The sequence below is a fragment of the Nelusetta ayraudi genome, unplaced genomic scaffold (assembly GCF_046127955.1).
Source record: "Nelusetta ayraudi isolate G7.1 ecotype Tasmania unplaced genomic scaffold, CSIRO-AGI_Nayr_v1 ptg000050l, whole genome shotgun sequence".
NCBI lineage: Eukaryota > Metazoa > Chordata > Actinopteri > Tetraodontiformes > Monacanthidae > Nelusetta > Nelusetta ayraudi.
The window spans coordinates 4,313,559-4,339,088 of record NW_027466100.1 but is presented as its reverse complement, the minus strand read 5'-3'; the positions used below and the strand labels follow the sequence as shown (position 1 = coordinate 4,339,088).

Genomic DNA, 25,530 nt, shown 5'->3' with positions numbered 1-25,530 from the left:
CCCCGACAACTCCTCATAAATCGCTCTGTGTTGTGGCAATATCACCATTTCACCATCGGGAATCACCCACAAACTGCAGGGCTACTGGTGATTTAGATAATTTTATCTTTTGAACACTTTTGGAGCTCCATGTCTTTGCCTTCTCCCCTGGCTGGCAGCTGGAAGTCCTGCATGTGTTTGCAGTGTGTTGTCAGTATTGCAAGGTACCAGTGATGGGCAGCAACACGTTTAGAAGTAACGCACTGTTATGCTTTTTGCTCTGGCGATGAACATGGTGGTTAAGGCTGCAGAGGCGGAATGCAGAGGGCCTCTATCTAAATCAGGTGTTCGACAGCCCCCCATAAGAGCCTATATGGATGACCTCACCATCACCACGATATCAGTCCCAGGGAGTAGGTGGATCTTGCAGGGATTGGAGAGACTCATGACATGGGCGCGCATGAGTTTTAAGCCCTCCAAGTCAAGGTTCATGGTACTGAAGAGGGGGAAGGTGGCGGACAAATTCTGGTTCTCAATCTCAGGAATTGCAATCCCATCCATCACGGAGCAACCCATCAAGCGCTTGGGGAAGCTCTTTGACGCTACCTTGAAAGACTCTGCTGCCATCCAGAAGTCTATCGAAGAGCTAGGAGGGTGGCTCACAAAGGTGGACAAGTCCGGCCTGCCTGGCAGATTCAAAGCTTGGATCTACCAGCATTCCATCTTGCCCAGAGTCTTGTGGCCTCTCCTTGTGTATGCAGTCCCAATAACAACTGTGGAATCGCTTGAAAGGAAGATCAGCAGCTTTCTACGGAGATGGCTGGGTCTCCCTCGCAGCCTCAACAGCCCTGCCCTGTATGGGTCAAGCAACACCTTGCGGCTACCGTTCAGTGGGCTTACTGAAGAATTTAAGGTGGCACGCACAAGAGAAGCCCTACAGTACAGGGATTCCAAAGACTGCAAGGTCTCATCAGCTGGGATTGAAGTGGGAACAGGAAGGAAGTGGAAGGCCGCCAAGGCAGTGGAGGTGGCAGAGTCCCGCCTAAGGCAAAAGGCACTGGTGGGGGTTGTGGCGATCGGAAGAGCAGGTTTGGGATACTTTCCAAAGACCGAAGTCAGCCAGGCCCAGGGCAGAGACAGACACCAGCTACTCAAGGAAGAGGTCCGAGCAGGCCAGGAAGAAGAGCGAGTGGGCAGACAAGTGGGACTCCGGCAGCAGGGAGCATGGACTAGGTGGGAGGGCACGTTGCAGCGTAAAGTCACCTGGTCTAACATCATGCACGCAGACTTCCACCGCGTCCGGTTCCTGGTGCAGGTGGTGTACGATGCCCTCCCCAGTCCAGCAAACCCCCATGTGTGGGGAAAGAGTGAGACACCTTCATGCCTTTTTTGCTCCGGAAGAGGCTCCTTAGAACATCTCCTCAGCAGCTGCCCAAAGGCCCTGGCCGATGGTCGCTACCGTTGGCGTCATGATCAGGTGCTCAAGGCAGTGGCTGAGACTATAGCCTCAGCCATCAGCAGCTGCAAACAACATTGCGCTCCAAAGAAGGCAATCCCCTTCATCAAAGCAGGAGACAGACCCCGGGCAGGCCCACCAAAAACAACTGGCCTCCTTCACACAGCTTCTGATTGGCACCTGCTCGTCGACCTGGGAAAACAGCTGAGGTTCCCCCAACACATAGCTGCAACATCGCTCCGGCCAGACATGATCATTACCTCTGAGGCTTCGAAACACCTGATCATGCTGGAGCTTACAGTTCCCTGGGAAGAAAGGATCGAAGAAGCCAATGAGAGGAAACGATCTAAGTACCAGGAACTAGTGGAGGAGTGCCGGGGCAGGGGCTGGAGGACATTCTATGAACCCATAGAGGTTGGCTGCAGAGGCTTTGCAGGACGCTCTCTCTGTAAAGCGCTCAGCCGTCTGGGTGTTACAGGGGCAGCCAAGAAGAGAGCCATCCAGTCCGCAAGCGAAGCTGCAGAGAAAGCCACAAGGTGGTTGTGGCTGAAAAGGGCAGATCCGTGGACTGCTACTGGGACGCAAGTCAGGACTTGATCACCCCGGCTGGGTCGCCTGGTGGGAGGGTATCTGATGTTGCAAGACCCGAAATACCCGATGAGCCCAGGAATCACATCACTGATGATGCTGTCCCAGTGCATCCATGAGATGTTTCTTTAAAGCTGTAATCTGATTACTTTTTTCAAGTAACGAGTAAAGTAAGGGAGTACATTTGCAAAAACAGTAACTAGATTACTGTTACTTTCCCACAAGCTGGCTGCGTTACTGCATTACTAAAAGGTAGGTTTTTCGTGAGACTGTCTTATGACAATGACGTATGTATGAGTGATGCGAAGTATTCGCGACGTGCAGATAATACGTAAACTGACAACATGGAGCGCGAGAGAGAGCAGGACCGTGCAGCATTTAATGCTTGGAAGTAGCGACATTACATTGAGTTTGACTCAGTCAAAGATGGTGAAAACATTAGATAACGCACTGTACACTCTGCGTGGGGGGAGGGGGACTTTTACCTACAGCGAAGAATTCTACCTCAAATCTGAGCAAGTGCCTGAAAGTCACTGATAAATAAACCATGGGCTCCCCCCACTGACACGACCGCTGCGGCTACCACATCCTCCGACTGCCCCTCTCCCGCTAAAACAGGTGAAAATAGGCGAAAGACCGACAGGAGGACTTACACTGAGTAACACTGAACTGAAGAAGCTTGCCGCTGGCTACATTTTTGAGGACATGTTTACCCTTTTTACAGTAGATTCTGAACCGTTCCGACGCCTAGTTGAAAAAATACCAACTAAAAGTGGTGTCAAGCTGCCGCAGAGAAAGTCATTTGCACCAGTGGAATGGTTGTTCAGTTGAGGTGGATTGGTGCTTTCCCCGGAAAGGAACAGACTGTCTGATAGGAGATTTGAGCAGCTTTTGCTGATGCGATATAACCACGGTTTCACTCCAAAAGAAAACAAAAAACCATAGGGCCTTGTCAGGGTAGCCATAAAATGAGACCTTACCACCTGTTAAAAGATATAAAAGCTAATAATTTGGAAAATAATCAATAGAGACAGATTTTTATTATTATTTATTTTTTATTTTATTTTTATATTTTTTTATTTATATGCTGGAATATGCAGAAATATAAGCCAACAAAAATAAAGAAATGCTTTATGTTATGAAAATATTGTGGAATGTGCAGAAAATCTTCAAGTCAGACTGTTGTATTTAATTAACTTGTTTATTTTTTTCCTGATACAATTCGCATATAGTTAAGATTGAAAACTAATTATAAAAAAGTTTTTAAAAGGAACTGTTTCATTTGATTCGATTTAATATGAATACAGAAATAATAGAATTATAGGATTTACGGTGTGTTCAGTTTGTGCATCATGTTTTTGAAAAGTAATCAGTAAAGTAACTGGATTGCTTTCTTGGATAAAGTAATCAGTAGTTAGTAACTAATAACAATTTTGAAGTCATTTGACTGACACTGCAAGGTACTGTGATGTTAAGTATGAAATTCCCAAGATTAATTTTTGAAGAATGTTTCAGTCGGTTGAGTGATGACCCAAACCATCAGAATGTTTTGCACAGAGCATTAGCACAAATCTGTTGTTGCTGCCTTCATTAACACTGACGGCCAGATCCACAAAGAAGTGGCAAATTGCAGCGCATTTTGCGGCGACTTTGCGGCCGTGATCTCCGCCACCTTTGCACTGCATCCACAAATGTTTTTTTTTGCACTAATGATATGCAAGCAAAAAAAAAAATGCCCAGAAATGAGGCACCTGAGGAGTCGGAAGCGCAAATTGCGCTCTGGCACCTTGCGCAATGATCGTCAGATGTTATTATGTGCACACGTCAATCACAGGGAGTTTAATTTCTGACGGAATGCTTTATTTCTGTTGCTGTCAAATAACATGCACAACACAACGCATGTTGGCTTCCTCCCGAACTCACGCCAAGAAAGAGACAGTCGCACACGTCTCTCCAAATCTCCCCACTGCACAGTACACACGCCTTTCCGCGGCCTCTGCCATTCTTTTAAATGGGAAGTATAAGATGTTGTCCTATACTCACAGCAACACGAACATTAATAAACAGTGAAACACGTACAAAACTGAACACACGTCAGGAATGTTATATTATGAATACGAGTGTGGTTGATTGTGCGGCAAGAACCAAACTGAATCTTTGAATCATTTGAATGAGTCTGATTTGACAAAGAGAATTTGGGAAAAGGGAATTATGGCCGCGGCGGTCATGATCGGATGGCTTGTCAAGGCACGTCAGTATATTTATATATATATGGGACGTGAGCGAAAACTCTGTGTGGATCTGGCGCTGTTTCAATTGAGACATGTTTGCATAGAAGGGTGTGTCATTTTGTGCGAAATGACTCATTTAAATACATTCAAATGAGTCTTTTCACGTTTGCATCCCCTCTGCGGATAGGACACACTGTTTTTGGTGCTATTTACACAATCGCTTTGTGGTTCTGGCCCTAAATCTTGAGATGTTAGCAAGAGGCTAAAGCTAATGATTGGCCCTATTTCAAAATAGACTGAACATTTGTCCCGTCAGCTTCAGAGATTTGATTCCTTTTTTTCCCTCTGTTTTGTTTTGTTTTAAAATGTGAACACAAAATATCTGGAACCAAATCTTTGGAACCAGAACTCAGGGACTTCTGAAGCATTATTCTGGCTGGTGGCCTCCGTCTGGTTCTCGCTCAAGTAGCCCGACCTGCTGCACACACAAACATTCTTGGCAAATGCCAAGGCAGAAAAGATTTGGACCTTCATTAACTCTTAATGAGATGATATTTTAAAATGAACCGGATCAGGTCCAGCTCTTTGTTTCCCTGATATGAACTCTGCCACCATTTCCAGCTTGTTGTAATTTAGTTGTAATTTAGGCAAACATATCAACTACTATCAAGCCACAAGTTCCATGTGTTCCAAATTAAAAGAAAAAAATTGATTTGGTTGTCAGACAAAGTGTGTAAATTGCACTTGGATCCAAGCACAACTCTGATGTTTAGACAACGTTCCCGCACACGAGCCGCTCCAGATTGTGTGAACGTGAGACACACCCGCCCGCTCAGCCAGTGTTTGTCCGTTTTTGTTGCTTGTAACTATGGAAACGGTTCCTTTTGGCAGGCTGACTGAAAATCTCCCATCCCCCATCCCCCCCGCCAAAAAAAACAAAACAACAACTCAAAACTACGGCCATCCTATGTCTTCCTACCCGTTTGTAAGTGTGACGTCATGGACTCATACTGCTGGCAGCCCAATCCTGAGGGGTCAAGGGTCCTGGTCCTGGTCCCGGTCCCGGTCCAAATCCAGTTCCAGTCGGCTTTCACGGCAAAAAAGCAGCTCAGTCAGGTGTTGATGCCGAGGTTCACTGCAGCAGTTCTGAGAATTCTGCTGAATTTGCATTGTCGGAGCCAAAAGCAGCACATTTGGTCCCTGATGAGTCAGACCAACGTTCCCGTCCAGACTTCAAGGTCCATCAATCGTCTCCACCTGAAAGGCGGCACCTTTCACTGTCTGACTTGCAGGTGTTACACAGTGGAGAGTCACTGGAATTTAAATAGTCGATTCGTGTGGTGCCAAACCCAATTTAATTTGCCAGGGCAGGTGAACACAAGGCTTTGATTTGGCTTTAATCACAGACATCCAGACACAATCGAAGACATCAAACTCTGATATTAATTTCTGCAGGTTCGACGTTCCTGCACCTCCAGAAATATTTATGAGGTTTTTGTTAACAGCCAGTTTGATGTGTGTTAAATACGCTGCATGACATTTTCCTGGAACTCTGACTTGTGGCGTCCTGTTCTCGTTGACGCTATTCCAGACTTTAGCTAATGGCATTAGCAGCGCCGGCCAGCCAAGAGCGACGCAGGCCAGCCAATTAGCGGATCGACAGTAAACTCTTCTTTGTCATTTTGTTCACGTTGATTTTGAGTTGGGAATCTGACCTAAAGGGTCGGTTCTAGTGATGACAGTAGCTGCGCAGGACATGATCAGATTTGATTTCTGGATTTTTCTTTTTAAGTGATGTAACACACTATGCTACATCCCTTGTGTGACAGTGGCGGTCCTGTCACTACGCCTCCAATTGATCATGCGCCCCGGCTACTTGGCCAAAAGGCCGAATGGTTAAGCGCGCATGGCTATTACCTGGGAGTCTGGGGGTTCGAAGCCCGCCTGGGCCCTCTGCGCCCTTGCCACACTTGTCTCCAGGAAAACCAGTCATGAGCCTTCAATGTGTAACTGTAGGACCCTAAATTGAATGCTCATCTGCCGTCTAGCCTGCTGCAAACAAGCGTCATTACATCTGCTGCTGGATTTAATTAGACTTCACGTGAACATTCAAGTCATAAAGAGAGATGCAACTCTGCCATCGTCAAGACATCCTGATTAGTTTTTACAGTGTGTACAGACCAGTCCAAACCCACAGAACTGCTGAACTGCTTCTTATATTTATTGCCAAGTCAGTGTAAAGGTCTCTCTGACTCCTTTGGGAGGGTTGTTTTGAAGTTCCTTCACTCCGTTGGAGTGTATGAGAAGATTTGAGGTTTTAGAGGGGTATGGTTGATCTGTGGGGGGCACCAAGATGAAGGATGGCATTGCAGCCTAAGCAGCACCAGAGGCTGGAAATGAACACACATCAGTGTGTGTGTGTGTGTGTGTGTGTGTGTGTGTGTGTGTGTGTGTGTGTGTGTGTGTGTGTGTGTGTTTATGTTGGTCATTTAAAGCTGGTTTGTGTAAACAGGATAAACAGGAGTGATGAGGGAGGGGTGAAGATGCGGGACGGGTGTTTAAAAAATGGGTGCTTAAAGAAGGTGTGTGTGTGTGTGTGTGTGTGTGTGTGTGATGTGTTTTTAAGGAGACCCTTTCATCAGTTGGCACTTTTATATCCCGGATCTGCGGCAGCTGGATTCACAGGAGGAGGCACACACAGAGACAGACACACACACATACACACACACACACACACACACACACACACACACACACACACACACACACATGGATTCGGAAGATGAGGAGAAAGAGATGCAAATTTTTTTAAAGCAGCCATTGTAGCATCCAAGCTAATGTGTTAGCATCACAGCCTTCATGGTGGCTCCTGGTGCGTCATAAAGGGGGGAAATGTGTGCAGTGCTATGGGGCCCCAGAGGATATTCACAGAATATGTATGAACGAACATGCTTTTCCGGGCCCGTCTACACTAAGCCGGCATTTTCACTGAAACCACACAGAACTAAACCGCACATTTTCATAAACACTCTCCAGGGAGGATAAGTTTGAAAGCGCCGCCCTGTCCAACTTCGTGTAAATGCTGAAACCGAACATTTTTGGAAACGCTGAAGTCACATCTCTTAACCCCGCCCCCTGCCTTGCAAACCCCGAGTGGCCGTGTGGCACAGATGACCAGTCACAACAACACCAACCACATTGACCAAGGTTTTTTTTTTACTGATACTAATGATGACTAACCTGCAGTCTTCCCATTAACCTCCACTATAACAACTCGCAAACAATAGTGGACAATATCACACAGCGCTCGTGGATGAATCATGGATTGTGTGCAAAGTGAAAATAAACACAACAAAAGTGATTTGCAAACCTAATGTTTTACTTTTTATTTATTTTTCTTCTGGTTTGGCGGACTGGGATATTGAGGCAGGAACCCTAAGTGATAAAAATGTTCGCTAACTGTTACTGGCACGACCCCCAGTCCACCTCAACATGTACCTTTTAAGGCTTTGTGTTCTAAAGTAACTCAAAGCAGAAGATCAGCTCTGTCTCTGCCTTTTCACGAACGATCTTTCTCACTGTTCTCCATGGTGCTAATTTTCTTATCGAGCTCCCGCTTCTTTTAAACACGGTGTGCTTCAGATGTTCTTCTCCTTTCTCCACCTGCCACACCAGGCCTGGCATAGGAACTACATCATTTTCAGTCCTTTTTAGCTTCTCTGTGGAACAGCAACATTTTTGAAGACGGCTTCGTGTGAACGCGTTTTTTTTTTTGTTTTGTTTTTTCAAGAGCGTTTACAAAATTCGGTCTCCACGTAAACCCGCCCCTCAATCATAGGGCCCAGAGTTGTTGGCCTGCTGCAGATCTCAAGGGTGAAACTTGAGCTGCCCTGTGAGGTCACAACTCTCATTCTGACACAATAGTCACATAAAAGCACAACTGTCCAAACCAGCCTGGTGAATGTACTGTACTTGTATTGTATTTAGTCACATGCTAATACATCTAGAGACACTAAATTGTGTGTTCCCTGCTGTGTGTCACAGACTGAAAACCTCCTGCACTCCATCACCTATCACATCTGTAACCTTATACAGGGGATTGGGACGTGGGGGGGGGGGGGGGTGAAACGCTGATCTCTGAACCCTCCAGCGTGCTCAGACGCCATCTGACACGTGACGACTCTGAGCCCCGCCAAACTAAAGTAGCGAGACCCTGCGGTTGATTGAATATTCAGCAGGTTCTCTGAACACGATGGGAGCAGAGGGAGTGTTCCAGCGTGCAGGATCGGCTCAGTGGCGCCACCGAGGGGGAGGAGCTCAGACCTTGGAACCTCACATCTGCTCCACAACTCTGCCTATAAACAAAAACAAACAAACATATTTTTAAAGCCCATGAATTGATTTACAACATTCACATATACACGTGTTTGAAACTGCAGTGAAATGTATCAGTTTGATTCTGACACCAGAAAATTCAGCATCATGATTTCTTTGCTGAACTGCACAGGTTTTGACGCATTATTTGGTACCTTTTTAGTCCCAGGAGATTGTAAACAGAGGATGTACACACACACACACACACACACACACACACACACACACACACACACACACACACACACTCCTTCAGAATTGGAGGTATTCTGCAGACTTTGGTTGCACCTTGTGGCTATTTTAGCTGTTTCAGTTTTGCTTTACCTGTCTATGGACTTCAGCCAGTCTGACCTCTGACCCCTGACATCACAACAAGGCATGCTCCTCTACCGGTTATTTCCAGTCCCGGCAGATCAGGAGAACATTCGGAACATTCTCTGGGAACATTAAGAACGTGGGGGGAAAAGACAGAATAGCAAAGAATTTCCTGCAGACTTTCTCCTCCTTGATTCTCAGCCAACACTTTTCACAATGGAGGAAGTCTCTGCTTACTGGCTGCCCTTCCCTCCCTTCCCCTCTCCCTCCCTCCTGAGAAAGTGGGACTCCCCCCTCACCCTCAGCAGGAGCCTTAACAGGCCTGCAGCCGGAGCTGCTGCTCAGTCTGGCAGTGAGGATTGTAGCAGAGAGAAGAAGAAGAAGAAGAAGAAGAAGAAGAGCAGCTCCACCATGGACGTCAAGCTGCTCGTGCTGCTGTGTCTGCTGGCAGTGACCACACACGTCCCATCCTCCACCGGTGAGTCTCCACACTTTCCTTTTTTTCTGTTATTTGGAGACAAGATGCTGCTCAAAAGATGCTGGAAGGAAAGTTGGATGTTGAGAAGTCGAGAAGCTTTGTCCCGAGTTTCTTTTTCACTGCTGCTGCTTGGAACTTTTAAACTTTCCGTTTAAAAGTATTAAAGTTGTTCCGTCGTCATTTCTACGTGATATTTTCGGCGGCCATCCCTCAGGTTTCATGCAGCTCATTTTCACTGATGCGCAAAGTTGTGAAACTTGAGTGGGAAAAAAAACAAAACTGTATGGTTTCATCCATGACGGGATGATTTTGAAGGCGAGTCACGTCTCATTTTAAAATATAATTATTTTTTCAAAATTATAATGAAGTTATTTCAGACATCTGGGAGAAAAAAAACGAATTTAAATCTTTTAACAGCATTTATCTGCACCAAGAACATTGAACGTAAACAACATTTTTCTTTAGATGTCTTTTTGCAGAATTCCCTTTTACGTGGAAAAAGCACAAAAAAACATCACATTCACTCTGAAAATGTTTTGCTTTAATAATGATTTTAAATATTTGAGACAAACTGTCATCTGATGTTAACAGGTAAATATCTGTTCCACGTTTGCCACGCTTATAAATCACAATATAATGTGACTGAATGACAAGTCCTGCGTTTTAGCAGTCTACAGTAGAGAGAGAGAGAGAGAGAGAGAGAGAGAGAGACATTAATGTGAGTTCTCAGCTAGTTTGGAGGCTACACGGCTAAGTTTGGAAAACTAGCTGTGTTGTTCTTGAGCATGCAGCCTGTGGCAAGTCTGGCAACTTTTATAGATGAATAAAAAAAGTAATGATTGAGATCCCTGAGTCTTGATTTATGGCTCACCTGTAATTTTCTTCTTTTAAAAATACTCTCTGACATCACGTTGTCCGGCTGCTCATTTAGCCATGCTGACGTTGCAACGCTCAAGATCGAAGGCATTAACAATCAAAAATAACAATCTTGTATCATTTGTATGTTTGTTTGCCCTTGTGCCCTCAGATTTTATTATTTTTTATTTTCTTTTTACTCAACATGTGTACTCTCTAATGATGAACTAATTATATATAATTATAAATTATATTTCCAACATTTATTGTAAAAGGGGAGTGAAGGAGAGGCGGGGATGGCAGTTTATCAGGGGGGGATGCCATCCCCCACTGGCAGGGAAGGAAAAAACAATTAACAGTTGGTTGTGTGAAGCCACTTCACACGGCTTCGCTGAGGCACTCAGGAGGTTTGGGATCGTTTTAAGGAGCACTTGTGCTGATTGTCCCCTGCCCTCCCACCTCGTTGAATTGAGGACCAGAACAGATTGAATGTGGAGGAAACTCATCAGTGTGTGTGTATGTGTGTGTGTGTGTGTGTGTGGGCTTCCTCTGTTTACAAGCTCCTGGGACTAAAAAGGTACCTAATAATGTGTCAAAACCTGTTGCAGTTCAGCCAAAAATCAGGATGCTGAATTTTTCGGTATCGGAATCAAACTGTGTATCAATTGCAAAATTAGCAGCAATTTTTGCATTAAAATAAAATAATGAATATAATTAAAGCTGGGCGACACGGTGGCGCAGTGGTTAGCGCTGCCGTCTCACAGCAAGAAGGTCATGGGTTTGATTCCGGGCCTGGGACCTTTCTGTGTGGAGTTTGCATGTTCTCCCCGTGTCTGCGTGGGTTCTCTCCGGGTTCTCCGGCTTCCTCCCACACTCTAAAAAAAAACATGCATGTGAGGTCAATTGAACATTATAAATTGTCCGTAGGTGTGCAAGTGAGTGTGAATGGTTGTTTGTTTCTATGTGGCCCTGCGATGAACTGGCGACTTGTACAGGGTGTCACCCTGCCTTCGCCCTAAGACAGCTGGGATAGGCTCCAGCAGACCCGTGACCCTGAATAGGAATAAGCAGGTATAGAAGATGAATGAATGATAATTAAAGCTAAAAGCAGCGTTAGCGGGACTGAGCCGCTGTAGCCGCGGCGTGCTCAAGAGCAGAGAGGCTAACGTTAGCTTCATTTTTGAAAACTGGGAAGCACTTCTAACGGTGCCATTTCGGCATCAAAACGAAAGATATAGGTATCGTCTGTAACGTTTGACCGAGTCAGAATAACAGTGGAGGCATGGCCAGTCCATTAAAATTTTGGAGGGGGTTTCAAACAAGTTGAAATATCTCACTACCTGTTTGTCGAGCGTAAGAAAATAGAGAATACGTTGGTCTTGAAGCCAGGAATGCATGGGTTTTGTTGCATGTCTCTACGACATTCCTAGAGGGCGCTAGTGTGTATTGTAGTTTTGCAGTGTTTTTTTGAGCAATTTTTTGTGAATTTTGAGTGTGCTGCGACATTAAAGGGCTGTACACTGAAAATGGTGTTACATTTCCAAACCATTCTTTTTATTTTGTCCTTGTGAAGGTCTAGTCTGTGTGATTGTTACGACTGGGGTCATGATCGTGCGCGCTCTCTCTCTCTCTCTCTCTCTCTCTCTCTCTCTCTCTCTCTCTCTCTTTACCTGCACTGATGAGGCAAATGTGCAATCAGGCTGTGGCACATAAAAGGCTGCAGAAAGAGAAAGTCTCTCCCTTGCTCTTTCCCTCGCTTGCTCCCCGCAGGCACACAACCGTTGGCTCTTGTGCCGGTGTGTCACGCTCCTCAGGAGAGGAGGTGCTCTTGATTTTGCATTGTATTTAGTTTAGCAGGCCAGCTGCTTGATTACGTAAATGTAAGCCTTTGTTTCGTGGACAGAGTTCTCTTTTTGTGTTTAACAAATTCTTCTTTTACCTTTTACATAAACTTTTGCTGCATTATTCACTCCCCTCTGACCCAATATTTATTTTCTATTGTTACTTTTTCCCCCGCCTAGACTAAAGGGGGAATGTAACAGTCATACAGAAAGTTTCAGACTTTTAACATTTACGATTCTTTAGTTTCTGCGAATGAAAGTGAAAATAGCTTGCTTCCAGTTTGTCAGGGGTCAAAGGTCAGTCCAAGGAACGTGTGGGTCTTTGTCCCATGGCGAGGCTATTTAGTGTCATGATTGTTCCGGGGGGATGTTGAGCGATTTTTGAAAACAGTTGGGATCTCAAATGTTCTACGAATAACTTTTTGTCGTGAAGGTCTCGTCTATGTCATAATCCAAATGGGTCTTTTGCCCTGCGATAGACCTGCTATCTGTTATCTCATGAAATAACGATGACTTGGAGCCCTACCAATGACCTTCTCTATGATTATTATTATGATTTATCTATCTATCCACTCATCCAACTGTTTTCTTTTTGTTTTTGTTTTAATGAAGAGGTCAGTGGGCAAAAATATACAAAGATCTGAAAAATGTGTGTAATGTGGGACCTTAAACGCATCTTAGTTTCCCCCACGTCTGCCCTAGTCTCACCACCTTTTATTAATTTTTCTTTTCCTCCTCGTGGTCCTCAGCGAAGCCCATCAGCCTGGTGGAACGCTGCTGGTGTCGCTCCACCCTCAACACGGTGCCCCAGCGCTCCATCAAAGAACTCAAGTTCCTCCACACACCCAACTGCCCCTTCCAAGTCATGTGAGTTGCTCACAAGCTTTTGTCTGTGATGCCTTTTCATGTTTGTTCTGCTGTAGGAAAAAAACCTTTCTTACCTAGACCTTTTTATGCAAGAAAAGTGATAAACTAAAGTTGAAAGAGAAGAAGTTTATGGCTGCTTGAGGTTTATTTAAGTGTATATGTTTGGTCTTGAAGAAGTCTGAAAAACTTTTTCCTTGATGCATAAAGATCAGCTACTCTGTGATGGATGAAACGCAGTCCATGAAAATTAGATTTGATCCAGAAATTTGTCAAAAGCTCCCGAACATCTGTATTGTTTCTACCCGACGCCGTCTTCGTCCAGACAAGCTAACTCCGGCTGCTGGCTATCCAATTTGAGATGTGTGTAAAAGCGAGGTGTTAGTCTTAGCATTAGCGTTAGCGTTGGCAGAGGAGTGACGCATTGATGTCCTTCCATTCTTACTTGATGGAGAAAAGTGGCTGGTTGATGTTTTGTCATAATTAAGAGTCAAAGTGATTTCCTTTGTATTTCGCCCCCCTCACTCCATTGGGGTTGAAGTAGGAGGGGGACTGGAGAAAAAACAGATGGCCGAGAGTTTCAAAGGTCAGAGGGCGTTCAGAGGTCAGAGCGGGTGGCGCTCAGCCACAACATCTCAATGGAAGCAGATGAAAGGATCCCCCACCCTGCCCCAGCCCCCATCTGACTGTCTACCAGCCACTGCAAGGCACGGTGGTCGGTCTCCAGCGTGAAGTCTCTCCCCAGCACGTAATACTTCAGGGTGTCCAGTGCCCACTTCACCGCAAGGCACTCCAGCTCCACCGCTGCGTACCTGGTCTCCCGAGGAAACAGTTTGCGGCTGATGTACACCACCGGCTTCTGGTCGTCTCCCTCACCCTGGAGCAGCACTGCCCCAAGGCCGACCCCGGAGGCATCAGTCTGGACAGTGAAGGGCTCCCCGAAGTCAGGGCTCTGGAGCACTGGATCCTTGCACAGCGCTCCCTTCAAGTCCTGGAATGCTTGCTCTTGTTCCTCCCCCCATTGGACCAGGGAGGAGCCTGATTTCCGGGTCAGGTCGGACAATGGTGCAGCTCGCCGGGCCATGTCCGGCACGAACCGGCGGTACCAACCCACCAGACCCAGGAAAGACCGGACGTCCTTCTTGGTCCGGGGCCTCGGGCAGTCCAGTACCGCCTGCACCTTTTCCTTCTGTGGCCGGATCACACCCCGGCCCAGCACATGGCCAAGGTAACGCACTTCCTCCTTCGCCTTCCTCGTGCATCAGCCTGGAGTTCTCCATTCTCCTCCACGGCCTCGCCTCCTGGCTCGTCCTTGGGTTGTCCCTCTCCTCTCCAGCTTCCTCGGTGGCGCCACAGATCCCACCACTGCCACCAAATGTGGAGGGGCAAAGTGGCCTCCCCACGAAAAAGGGGATCTGGACCGACCGGATTGAGGTGGTGGAGTAGAAGGAGGAGGCAGGCAGCGTCAATTGCAGGAAGAAATTAAGTTTTATTCTTTTAACCCCAAAAACCATCAATAAGCGACCAGAGACAGCTTCATAAGTCCTCTAGTCTCTCACCAGACTAGTCAGCTCTCCCTCCCACAGCAAAATGAGCCCCCTTTATAGTGGGGCAGCATTTCATTGCCAATTGGGCCACCCCACTACCCGTGGTGACATCGACACAGTCGAACATTCCAAAACAAAACAATAACCAAGAATCACACCCTTCAATAAACAGAACACAATCCCCCTTAAACCTACAAACCCTTAAATACAAATAAACCCCACATTCTCCCCTTAATTATACATTCAAACCAAAACCAACACCCCCCTCTTACGGCAATGGGCTACTCCACTTTAGCCAGCGCTCCATAAAACCCCCCCCTGCAGCGGTGCGCGCTTCCGCCCAGGAGCAGCGGAGCCGACCGGGACCAAGCGGATGCAGGTGAGGTGTGGGTGAGCAGCACGGTGAGATATGATGGTGTGGGATGATTGACCAGTGCACAAACTGTTACAGGTTGGGAAATGGGACAGAATGGGAGTCGCGGTGCTCCGCGCTCCCGACGCCGACACCCTGCTCACGTCACCCGTTCCTCTGCCCCAAAGCACGGCAGGGCACAAGAACCGTATTACATGCTAAATAAAAATCCCCTACACAACCCTCTGTGTGTGTGTGTGTGTGTGTGTGTGTGTGTGTGTGTGTGTGTGTGTGTGTGTGTGTGTGTGTGTGTGTGTGTGTGTGCGCGCGCGCGCGCGTGGGCGCGTAAAACAGCGTCTCTTTCGCTCGCTCTCCCGTGCGGGCAACGCCACGCCGCGTCCTCGTGGGGGGAGACAGTGAGAAGGGGAGGCGGAGATCGCTCACTTTCTCACAATGTAAATGTGAATTTTGGTAATTAATTTGAGCCTTCCATAATTACAGTTAAGAGCTTTAAGAGAAACTCAATCATGAAATCACAAGCAATCGTTTTTCATCTTTACAATCCATAAAATCCTAAGAAATTCACGTCAACTTTTTTCGAGACTGTAGTTTTAACACCAAACCTGCCAAAGGATGAAAAGTTAGCCAGCGGCAAAAGTCCCACATATTTACCTGTAAATGTCCACTACTATGTCTTGGATCTTCTTCTTCTTGATTATTTTTTTTTTCTTCTTCTTCTTCTTCCTCTTCAAATAAATAAATTATCGATCCTTTCCGGGCAATAAGTTGAGCCGTCGCTTCCGGTCGTTTTAGAACAAACAGTGTTCCTAATAAAGTGGCCTCTCTACGGCTGGTGGAGGCAAAGAGACTCAGCGTCCAGCTGAGGCGAATGGAAACAGGAAGTTAAGATATTTAACTGTTCAGTCCACTCGATCCTAAGCTTCTGCCGCTGCAAGATTGTGGGGCTCAATGAAAACCACAAAGACACCCTGATCATGTGTCACTAGGGCAGTTTTTTTTTTTTTTTTAAATTATTATTCTTTGGGTCCTGCGATGGAAGACCCAAAGATGTTGGGGCCAGAGGTCAGCAGCATCTTAGATTCTCGTTTCATTGATGCACAATCAGAAAGGTCAACAACTTCTTAAAAAGGGTACTGGATCGTCTCTGCTATTGTTTTGTCCGAAAGCCGCTTCGATCGTGCTCAACTTCTCTCTGCGACTGCTGAACGTCAGGAAAGGAAAAAAACAGGAATCTGTGATGGATCATCGCTGCAAATCCAGCGTCTTGGCCGTGATTCATGACTGGTGGCACGACCTCACATTGGGAAACCCACTTAGAGCGGGTGTGTGTGTGTGTGTGTGAGTGTATGTGTGGGAGGCAGAAACCTCCCATCTCGCAGTGAAGTCGAGTTGTGGGAGACAAGTCGGACACCTTCTCACATCCACAAAAAAAACAAAAGAAACATAATCGCCTCAAACAGCCACTGAGATCAGCAGAGTTCACCTGAAAATATTTTGAAGGGATTTTTAAACATTTTGGAACATTTTTTAGCGCAAGCAAGCGATGGAATTAAATATAATAAAAAAAGAAGTTGCAAATTGCAGCAACGTAACATCAAAGTTGCACTGTATGATGATGAGGATGAGGACGATGATGATGATGATGATAATGATTGTTGTGATTGTATGTTACATGTTTTGACCACCGGGTGGCACCACCTGTTGGTTGCCAGGTATAAAAGTGTAGCGTGAGATTGAAGTGGAGACCTTTTGTTTGTAGCTGAGAGCATGTGATTAAACAACAAACAACACAAACATTACATTGTTTCTGGAGTAAATGGTTAAGGACAACATGGAGTTGAAACCGCCGGAAAGCTTGAAGCTGACAGGCAACGTCGACGAAAACTGCTGCGCTTTCCAACAGCAGTTCCACCCGTATGTTACAGCTTTGGCACTCGAGACGAAGCCAGAGGCAAGAAAGGCGGCGCTGCTGCTAACGCTTTAAGGGCCACAGGCCATAGAAGTATTTAACACGTTCGTGTTTGACAATCCTGGAGACGATGGGAAGTTGGATGCGATGCTTAGTAAATTTGATGCTCACTCTTCTCCAAAGAAGAACGAGATGTATGAGAGGTACGTGTTTCGGTCTCATACTCACGGCAGCACGAGCCCTTTGATTGCTTCCTGACGGATTTGCGGCTGAAGGCGCAGTCCTGCAACTTGCAAATAATAATAAATAACTTGCAAGTGATGATAAAAGCATCTGGACTGAAAGACTACAATGGGCGGACAATTAAATTTTTGGGCACATGCAGGTTGAGTGCCACAGTAAAAATGAGTGCACCGCCTATTCTTCTTTGTTGAGAAGGCGTGAATCACTTCTGGGTGACAGAGTCTGTGAAGAACTGGGGCTAGTATAAAAACAGTGTACCTTATCATTCCAACCATGAACCCAGTGATTGACTCTGTGGACACGATAGTCCAGAACATCTCAGAAGTTTTCAAGGGTTTCCGTGTGTTGTTCTTCACAAATAAAATACAGTTGAAGGAAGGTGCCCGACCAATTGCGCAATGCAGCACGCAGAGTTCCTGCTCCATTGAAAGACGGCCTAAAGAAAGAGCTGGACAGAATGATTATGTTAGGAGTGATTAAACAGGTTAATGAGCCTGCAGACTGGGTCAACTCAATGGTCAGCACCAAGAAAAAGAATGGATGGTTGCGAATATGTTTGGACCCTAAAGACCTAAATGAAAAGATAAAGCGTGAACATTATCAAACACCCACACATCAAGAAATCATCAGTGAAATGTCAGATGCTAAGGACTTCACAAACCTTGACGCCTCACAAAGCTGAAACTGGAAGAAAGCAGCACAAAGTACTATACCTTATACCTATACTATACATACTATACTCCCTTCGGTAGGTAGTGTTTTCTCAGACTGTCTTTTGGAATAAAGTCAGCACCTGAGATATTTCACGGAGTGATGGAGCAGATCATCGAGGAGTTGAAAGGTGTTCAAGTCTACATTGATGACATCGTCATCTGGGGGTCCACAGCTCAAGAGCATAAGGGCATAATGAGAGGCTGTACAGAGTGATGGAGCGCACACAAAAATTTGGACTAAAACTCAACAAGAGTAAATGTGAGTTTGGCTTTCAAGAAATTCTCTTCCTGGGTGTCAAGCTGTCTTGCAAGTGGAGTCCGACCAGATCAAAGCAAAGCACATGCAATACAGAACATGCCAAGGCCCACTGACAGTACAGGCGTCCTACGCATCACGGGCACGGTCAAGTTCATAGGCAAGTTAATCCCCAATCTAACAGCAAAAACATTGTGCATCCGGGAGCTTCTGTACGGGAACTGTGAGTTTAAGTGGACAGTTAAACATGAGCGGGAGTGGCAGGAATTGAAGAATACACTGACCAGAGTACCAGCATTGTCATTTTATGACCACAAAAAGAGGATTAAACTGTCTACAGATGCCTCCAAGGATGGCATTGGTGCTGTTCTACTCCAGGCTGAGGGTGAGCGCTGCAAACCAGTAGCATATGATTCTATCTGAATGCCTGGTGTATGGTTTGGAACGTTTTCATAACTATGTGTACGGCCTGCCATCTTTCACAGCCGAGACTGATCATCGCCCACTGGTTGCCATCAATCATTTCAACACAAACATGACAATGATGATGATGATGATGATGTCATGAAGAATCAGACGAAGGTCGATATCGATCTCAACGTTTTTTAGAAAGTCGAGATAGACGGAGAGCGGGGGTTTAACTATAACCTTGTACTTTAAGACAACACAAACATAAAAAGAAACATGACTTTATGTAAAGTGTGAACATTAAAATTGTTGACACTATAAAAAAAAATGAAATTGATTCTTACAGCAGCTGAGTTTTACAAAAAACCTTTATTTTAAAAAAGTATGTTTTTATTTTATTTTTTTATTTTTTTTAGTCAGTGTTGTTTTAAAGTTGTAATTCCTTTTTTCTCTGTGGTTACTGAAGGTCGTGGAACAAAACTAGCTGACCAAACAGCTGGAATGTTACAGGATGAACAGCTGACCAATCAGATGGAATCTCTGTAAAGTTAATCAGTGGAGCTGCAGATAAAACACTCTCTATGTATACATTTACATATATTTCTCAGTGCATCTTGGACTTGTCTCTCATCCCGTGCTGCCAAAAATGCTCCATCACTATCTCGCCTCCTCCTCCTCTGCTCGCTTGCCTTCCTGCCTTCCATCAACGTCGCTGGCAGGGTCGAGACCAAACTGGAGGCGTCCCCAGCCAAACTGGGATCAAAGTTGCGGCAGATGAAGTGACTGTGATTAAGTGACGGGTTGTTGTTTGCGAACGAAAACAGAGAGTGTGAACAAAGGCAGCCGGCTCCTGATTGGGGACCGTTTTTTCGGGGAGCCAATTGTGTTTTTTTTTTTTTTGTTTTTTTTTGGCAAAAGTGACAAGTTATTGGTCAAGATGTGTGGCGCCATCTATCTCCATCCATTGGTGTATGAATGTGTGTGTGCATGGGTGAATGAGAGGCCTTTCTGCGTGGTCCCGTGAAGGTGCTGGAAAGCGCTATATAAGTGCAGTCCATGGAGTCCATATCTGTGCTTAGGGGTGGTTTGTCAGGCCTTCTCTGCGGGCCTAAACATAGGCCCTGTTTGCACTTGGTCATTTCATGCGTTTTTCGAATTCCGATCGGCAAAAAACACACGAAGTAACCAAGTGCAAACAGTCCAAATCCGTTTTGTCATCCGAATACCTGGGTATTCGCTTCACATAAAATCGCATTTGTCACGGACGTGCGAACAGAATGCGAGCTCAGTCCACATTAACGACCGCCTACTCCACTCACCTCTCCCGTGTACGTACTTGGTCGGTGCCCCACCTCCCGGCGTCGTCATTATAAAGCTACAAACAAGAAGCAAAAACAAATATTTTTTGTTAGACTCTTTTATTAGGATGCTAATAAATTTCATTCCGCATTAGCGTATTTTGTCAGTGGAGCAGCGGTCGCAGTTTCCCACATATGAGATTAAATGTGCGACGTTGCATCCGAAAATTTGCCAGCCACTGTTGATCCGAAAATAAAGTCGTCACCACTCTGTCCCACCAGTCGTTACTCCTCGTTCCGATCCATACGAGCTGCAGTAGAATTAAAACGAGTGACTTGATATAGTGCGCAAACAGGAAGTTGATTCTTATTCGCTGTCATGTGTTAAAAACTGTGTGTAAAACTCGCCGTGGTTTTGCGCTTTACTGCCCCCAGTCGTTAAAAACGGAAATGACGCATGTTGCATTTGTTGTAGGTTCGGCAGGGGGGTCGGGGGGGGGGGGGATGCTTCGAGATCCGTTCTCGTGATCCAATCGCCCAAAACAGTTACAAGTGACCAAGTGCAAACAGGGCCTTACTTAGCAAAGTAAATTTTCTCATATAAAAGATCATAAAGTTATTCTCCATAATTTGGTCTTTTCACGTCGGACAATATCCACTTGGTCGCATTGCTTCCACTGTTGTATATTACAGAAGAGTTTTTATCCAATCATGTTTCAGCTGGCTTGTCATGGCTTGGCAGATTTCATGTTTAAATCTGAGGCCTTCAGAATCAACGTAGCGGGCTCCTGTTCGCTGTAAGTGAACCGACCACAGTCAGTTGCGATAGGCATTCAGATCTCAAACATATGAAGCCAAGACCAGCTAGCCGGCTTTATGCTGGACTTACATGGAAGCTTCCTGTGATTGGAAAAGCCCTGAGAACCCTAACAGACTTAACTCAAGTCGGAGATCCAGTTGCCACCATGGGGAACCCCCGACGGCTGAAGGAGAATGTAAAGATTTAGTTGCCGAATCATCTGCAATTTGAAATGTAAATAACATGCTACATTGGCGCAGCAGCTTGCGGCAACACGTTCAACTGTTTAACAATTTAAGAGTTTGATAGTTTATTTCGTCGTCGTCTCATCGGTCTCTCATATAAATCGGCGACAATGCGCAGTAGTTTATTGGACACGTTTGGAGTTTAAGGTCACAGAGTGTAGTTTTGGTGGACTTATTCAAACTTTGTTGAGGAATTTCTTAAAATCTCCCAATTTGTACATTTTGACAGTATCAGTGGCCTCAGTCACATGGTCTTAATTATGATTGAAATGCTGCGGAAACTGTGTTGCTTGACTAGGTCACCTGTATGATGGTGATGTAATGTGTAAGTGTGATTCTGTATGTTGAGGGTGTTATGAAGTGGCCTTGATGTGAAATGCACGTCCCGCCACTGCTTCTCACTTATTTTCTGTTATGCCCCCCCCAAAGAAGAAATCCCCCCCCCACTCTCCGCCACTATGTAATTGTACAATTTGTCTCTAAAATTGCCATAAGTACATCTCTGCATAACATTGCTTCGTTAGTAGCATTAAAAAAGAAAAAAAGAACAAAATATAGATCAACTTACAACAAATAGCTAACAATGTTCTTTAGTCTGTCACAGAAAAGATTTAAAGTGCTTCAATTTTGCCTGAAATAAAAAAAAATTCTATCTAAACTACAAACATTTTTTGACCGACTACTTGAACTGTTTAAATTTGAAAAATGAAATCTAATAAAATAAATAATGATAATAATAATAATAATAATAATAATAATAATAATAATAATAAATTCAAATTGATCCACAACATTAACTCAGGAGCACAATATATAAAACGTGCCACCTTATATGATGCCAACAGTGATGAACAGTGATCCCCCTAAATTTAGCTGGTGCTGCTTATATTCAGGTGAGCTTTATAGTCCGGAAATTACGGTACACAAATGACGAGCACAAAGCGGAAAAAAGTGAGCCACAACAAATACTACAGGAAACTAACGAGAAGCACCAGAAACTCCCCCAAGACAGCAACAAGGCTAAAATGATAATAGATTTTTTTTTTTGTTCAAAACCATTATCCACGTAGCTGCAGGCAATAATATTGCACAACCCATTCACAACAACTGGAGTAGGCTATGAATGGGCTGTGAATGGGCTATGAATTGGGATCGCTTCTTATTTTCAGCAGCAAACGGAAATGGCTGAGGCTCCTCCCAACTCCTCCTGTGCTGAAACAGATGACTGTCCATGGGGAAGAGATCTCGATGGGGGGGGGGACTTGGCAATACAAAGGAGGAATGCTTCACAGTTAAATTTGACTTATTTTGCACACCTGGAATTTTAGAGGACACATCAAGGACTTAGAATTCCTGTCACGTCATGCCAACTAGAAATTGACATGTCATGTGTGGTGGCACGAGAAGCATCATTATCCTGAGTTGTACTTATTTTATTTTTATCTGTATTCCCTTTACTTATTTAATTCCTTTGTAAAAGTCAGCCGTCCCGCACTTTATTGATTGTTTTAAACATCCATTCAGCTTATTCCTTACGTCTATTTGTGCATAGCAGTTCAAACTATGTGAACCATGTACTTTCTTTGAAACCCTACTTTAAGTTATGATTTACCGCTACTGGCGAGCCACTGGCCTGTGATGCTTACGGCCCTGAGCACTGCGGGAGGCGTACTTTATTTTTCTGAATGAAAGCTGGCAACGCTGGCTTCTGCAAATGCTTTATGAAGTTCATGGTGTTGAAGTTTCCAGTGACGCTGCTATGTCATAGTTGTTTTGTTGTTGTTTTTTAATTGCTGAAAGGAGAAACGGGATCAATCCCTTGAAGCTGAGGCATTTCGTTTTTTGAATGACAATCTTGGCTAAACTCAAAATATTCAAGTGAATGCTGTTTTTTGTTTGTTTTGCAAATTTTTGTTTTTTATCTTTTGACGTTTTGTTGATGTGTTCTTTCACTTGCACTTAGTTATGTGGGGATGGGTGTTTGTTTTGGTATTTAATTTTTTTTTTTTTTTTTACAGCACTGTGTTCCATGTTGGGTGCGTACAGTATATAATACATATCTAATGTTTTTGATATGATGAACATTATTCATTAATTTTAGCACATCATTTGGTCATAAAATAATAGCAGCAACAAAAATATTTTAGGATTTACCGTATTTTCCGGACGATATACCGCTACTTTTTCCCCATGCGGCTATTCTGTGTTTTTATTATTTTTATTTATTTATTTATTTATTTATTTATTTATTTATTTATTTATTTATTTTACAGCTAACGGCCACTAGGGGACCTTCTCCACTATGGATTTTTGGGTGGGCTCGGGAAAGAGTGAGACAGGCAGTTCGCACGAACAACAAAAGCAAAAGTGGAACCAAATACAGAACGAGAGCAAAACAGTTTGCGCAAAGGAAGTTTTCATGCACAAAACCCTCATTGTGGAAAACAAACGAAGAATTGCATATGATGCAGCTTTCAAGTTAAAGGAAGTCGATCTGGCTAGATCGCTCACGCCCTCGTCTGTATGTTCTCCTGTCTTTATGCGCTCTGTCTTTGTGAGCTCCGGTGGGTCGCTGCTTCGAGTTCTGGTCCGACTCCATACCAATTAACCGAGGTGACGAAACACCTGCTGCTTATAGTCCAGTGCGGCTTGTATATGTGCGACACATTTGTTTTCCCCCCTAAATTTAGCTGCTACGGCTTATATTCAGGTGCGCTTTGTAGTCCGGAAATTACGGTACTTAAACTGGCTGAAAAGAGCCAGAATTCTCGTCGCTGCTGTGATTCTCTGGTGAAGCTCGCCACTGATTTCTTACACATCTGCCCCACCTTGCAGTGCCAAGCTGAAGAACAACAGGGAGGTTTGCATCAACCCCGAGACCAAGTGGCTGCAGCGCTCCCTGAAGAAGGCCATCAACAAGTAAGGAAGAGAAACAACACAATCTCTTCATCCGGCTATTTCTATATTTGAAAACACTTTTCCAACTCCTTCACTCTGACTTAATGTCAAAATGCATCTTTGTTGTGTAGACTTTTTTGGGGGGAGTGGCACTCGGCTGATGTTCGCCCGATGCTTCTTCTCAGACTGACAGTTGTTTTATTTATTCATTTCTGAAGCAGATTTTTCAGACGCATGTGAAACCTGAGAGTCACTGGACAGAGAATCATGCAGGATAAACTGCACAACCAACGCTTGTGTGCAGTTGTTTGTTGTGTGCAGTTGTATGTGATTGTGTGTGTGTGTGTGTGTGTGTGTGTGTGTGTGTGTGCGTGTGTGTGTGTGCGCGCGTGCTTGTGCGTGTATGTGCATTGCGGCTGCTCTCTGTCAGTGTCCCCTCTTTCATGTCGGATTGCAGTCGCTCAGTCATTGTGTGATGTTGTTGCCAGCGACCGGAGACACACAGCCGATCAGCTGACGTCAGACAACAGAATCTTTGACTGAAAACAAAGATTTTATCTATGCTTCGTGTTGGCGACTCCTGAACTGACTACTGACCTGCAGATTCAGTGCCTAACCTGCTGACCCTGTTGACAATATTGTGACTATGGAATTTCACTCACTTCCTCACCGACTTCCCATTAAAAAATGTGGGTGATTTATGACTGCCTTCACGCGGGCCAGACAGAGACCGGCCCGTGGGCCGTAGTTTGGCCATGCCTGATTTAAATGCTGCAGCAAGCCACTTCCTGTTCCTCAATTTTCTGTGTGTTTCACCCGTCGCTGTAAAGGACAGATAAAAACATACATAAATACACTAAAAGATCTTTTTTTTTTTTTACCATCAGATTGTGTTTTTGCGTCACAAACATTCTGGAGGGTGTGATATCTTGACACAATACGATGTGACATTGAACTTGCTGAGCTCAAACGTCCGGGACATCCCTGAAAGGCTCATGAATGACCTTCATCATATTCATTTGTCCTTGTTCTCAGGGTGAAGAAGAGCAGGAGACAGGCAGGCAACAACAAGCTCCATTAAAGACGTGCCAGCGCCCCCTGCTGCCAACCCTGTATACCTCACTATCACTGCTATGGATGTATGTATATAACCACGTTGTATATACCAGAGCACTTCTCTGGACCACTGGCACATAAGAACTGCACCGCCAAAACAACAACAACACAACAACAGCAGCAGTAGCAATACCAGGTTCCTCCGGAGACCCACAAAACACCACAACTCTACGCTAACCTACACGAGGAATTCCAAGACTCGGTTCCAGCTTCCTGTGTGACACGCAAGGCCTTGTGGATAACCACCATAACCGTAGCCGCCTTCACTTCCTGTCCCGCTGACGCAGAAGAGACAAGCGGCCGCAAGACTTCCTGTTTGGAAAGCGTGCAGAGACGAGTGAGTCCGGAACGGATGGAGGTGTGAAACAAAAGCCTCCTTCACTTCACTGACGGACGACCAGACTCAGATGGCAACAATGTTGCTGTTGCTTCAGGACTTGGCTGTGAAGGTCAAAAGGTCAATGTGGAGTTTGACGGTGAGCGGGGAAACGTGCAAGGGAACCACTCTGTGATGGCCTTTTGCCACAGACACACAGACACACACACATTCAAGAAACAGGCGCAGACGGTGCTAAATATTCAGGATAAGCCAATGGAAAGAAGTTATTTTTTCACTGTCTATTTTATGCAAAATTGATAGAAATGTTGTGTCAAATATATATATATATATATATATATATATATATATATATACATATATATATATATATATGTACATACATATATACATACATATACACACAT

General features: G+C 44.9%; 2 protein-coding genes across 2 annotated transcripts; both read left to right on the top strand.

Moving 5' to 3' along the window:
* Nucleotides 1-247: 247 nt before the first annotated feature.
* LOC142895694 (uncharacterized) lies at nucleotides 248-2,032 on the top strand (the record flags this gene model as incomplete). Its single annotated transcript, XM_076036913.1, has 1 exon — nucleotides 248-2,032. A coding segment is annotated over one exon (1,785 nt), but the record flags the coding sequence as incomplete, so codon positions are not given.
* Nucleotides 2,033-9,276: 7,244 nt separating this feature from the next.
* Nucleotides 9,277-25,529, top strand: LOC142895832 (stromal cell-derived factor 1-like). Its single transcript, XM_076037136.1, has 4 exons — nucleotides 9,277-9,421; nucleotides 12,867-12,984; nucleotides 23,608-23,691; nucleotides 24,706-25,529. Exons 1-4 carry the CDS (start codon nucleotides 9,355-9,357, stop codon nucleotides 24,749-24,751), a joined length of 315 nt encoding a protein of 104 aa, XP_075893251.1. The 5' UTR covers nucleotides 9,277-9,354; the 3' UTR covers nucleotides 24,752-25,529.
* The last annotated feature ends 1 nt before the right edge of the window (nucleotide 25,530 follows it).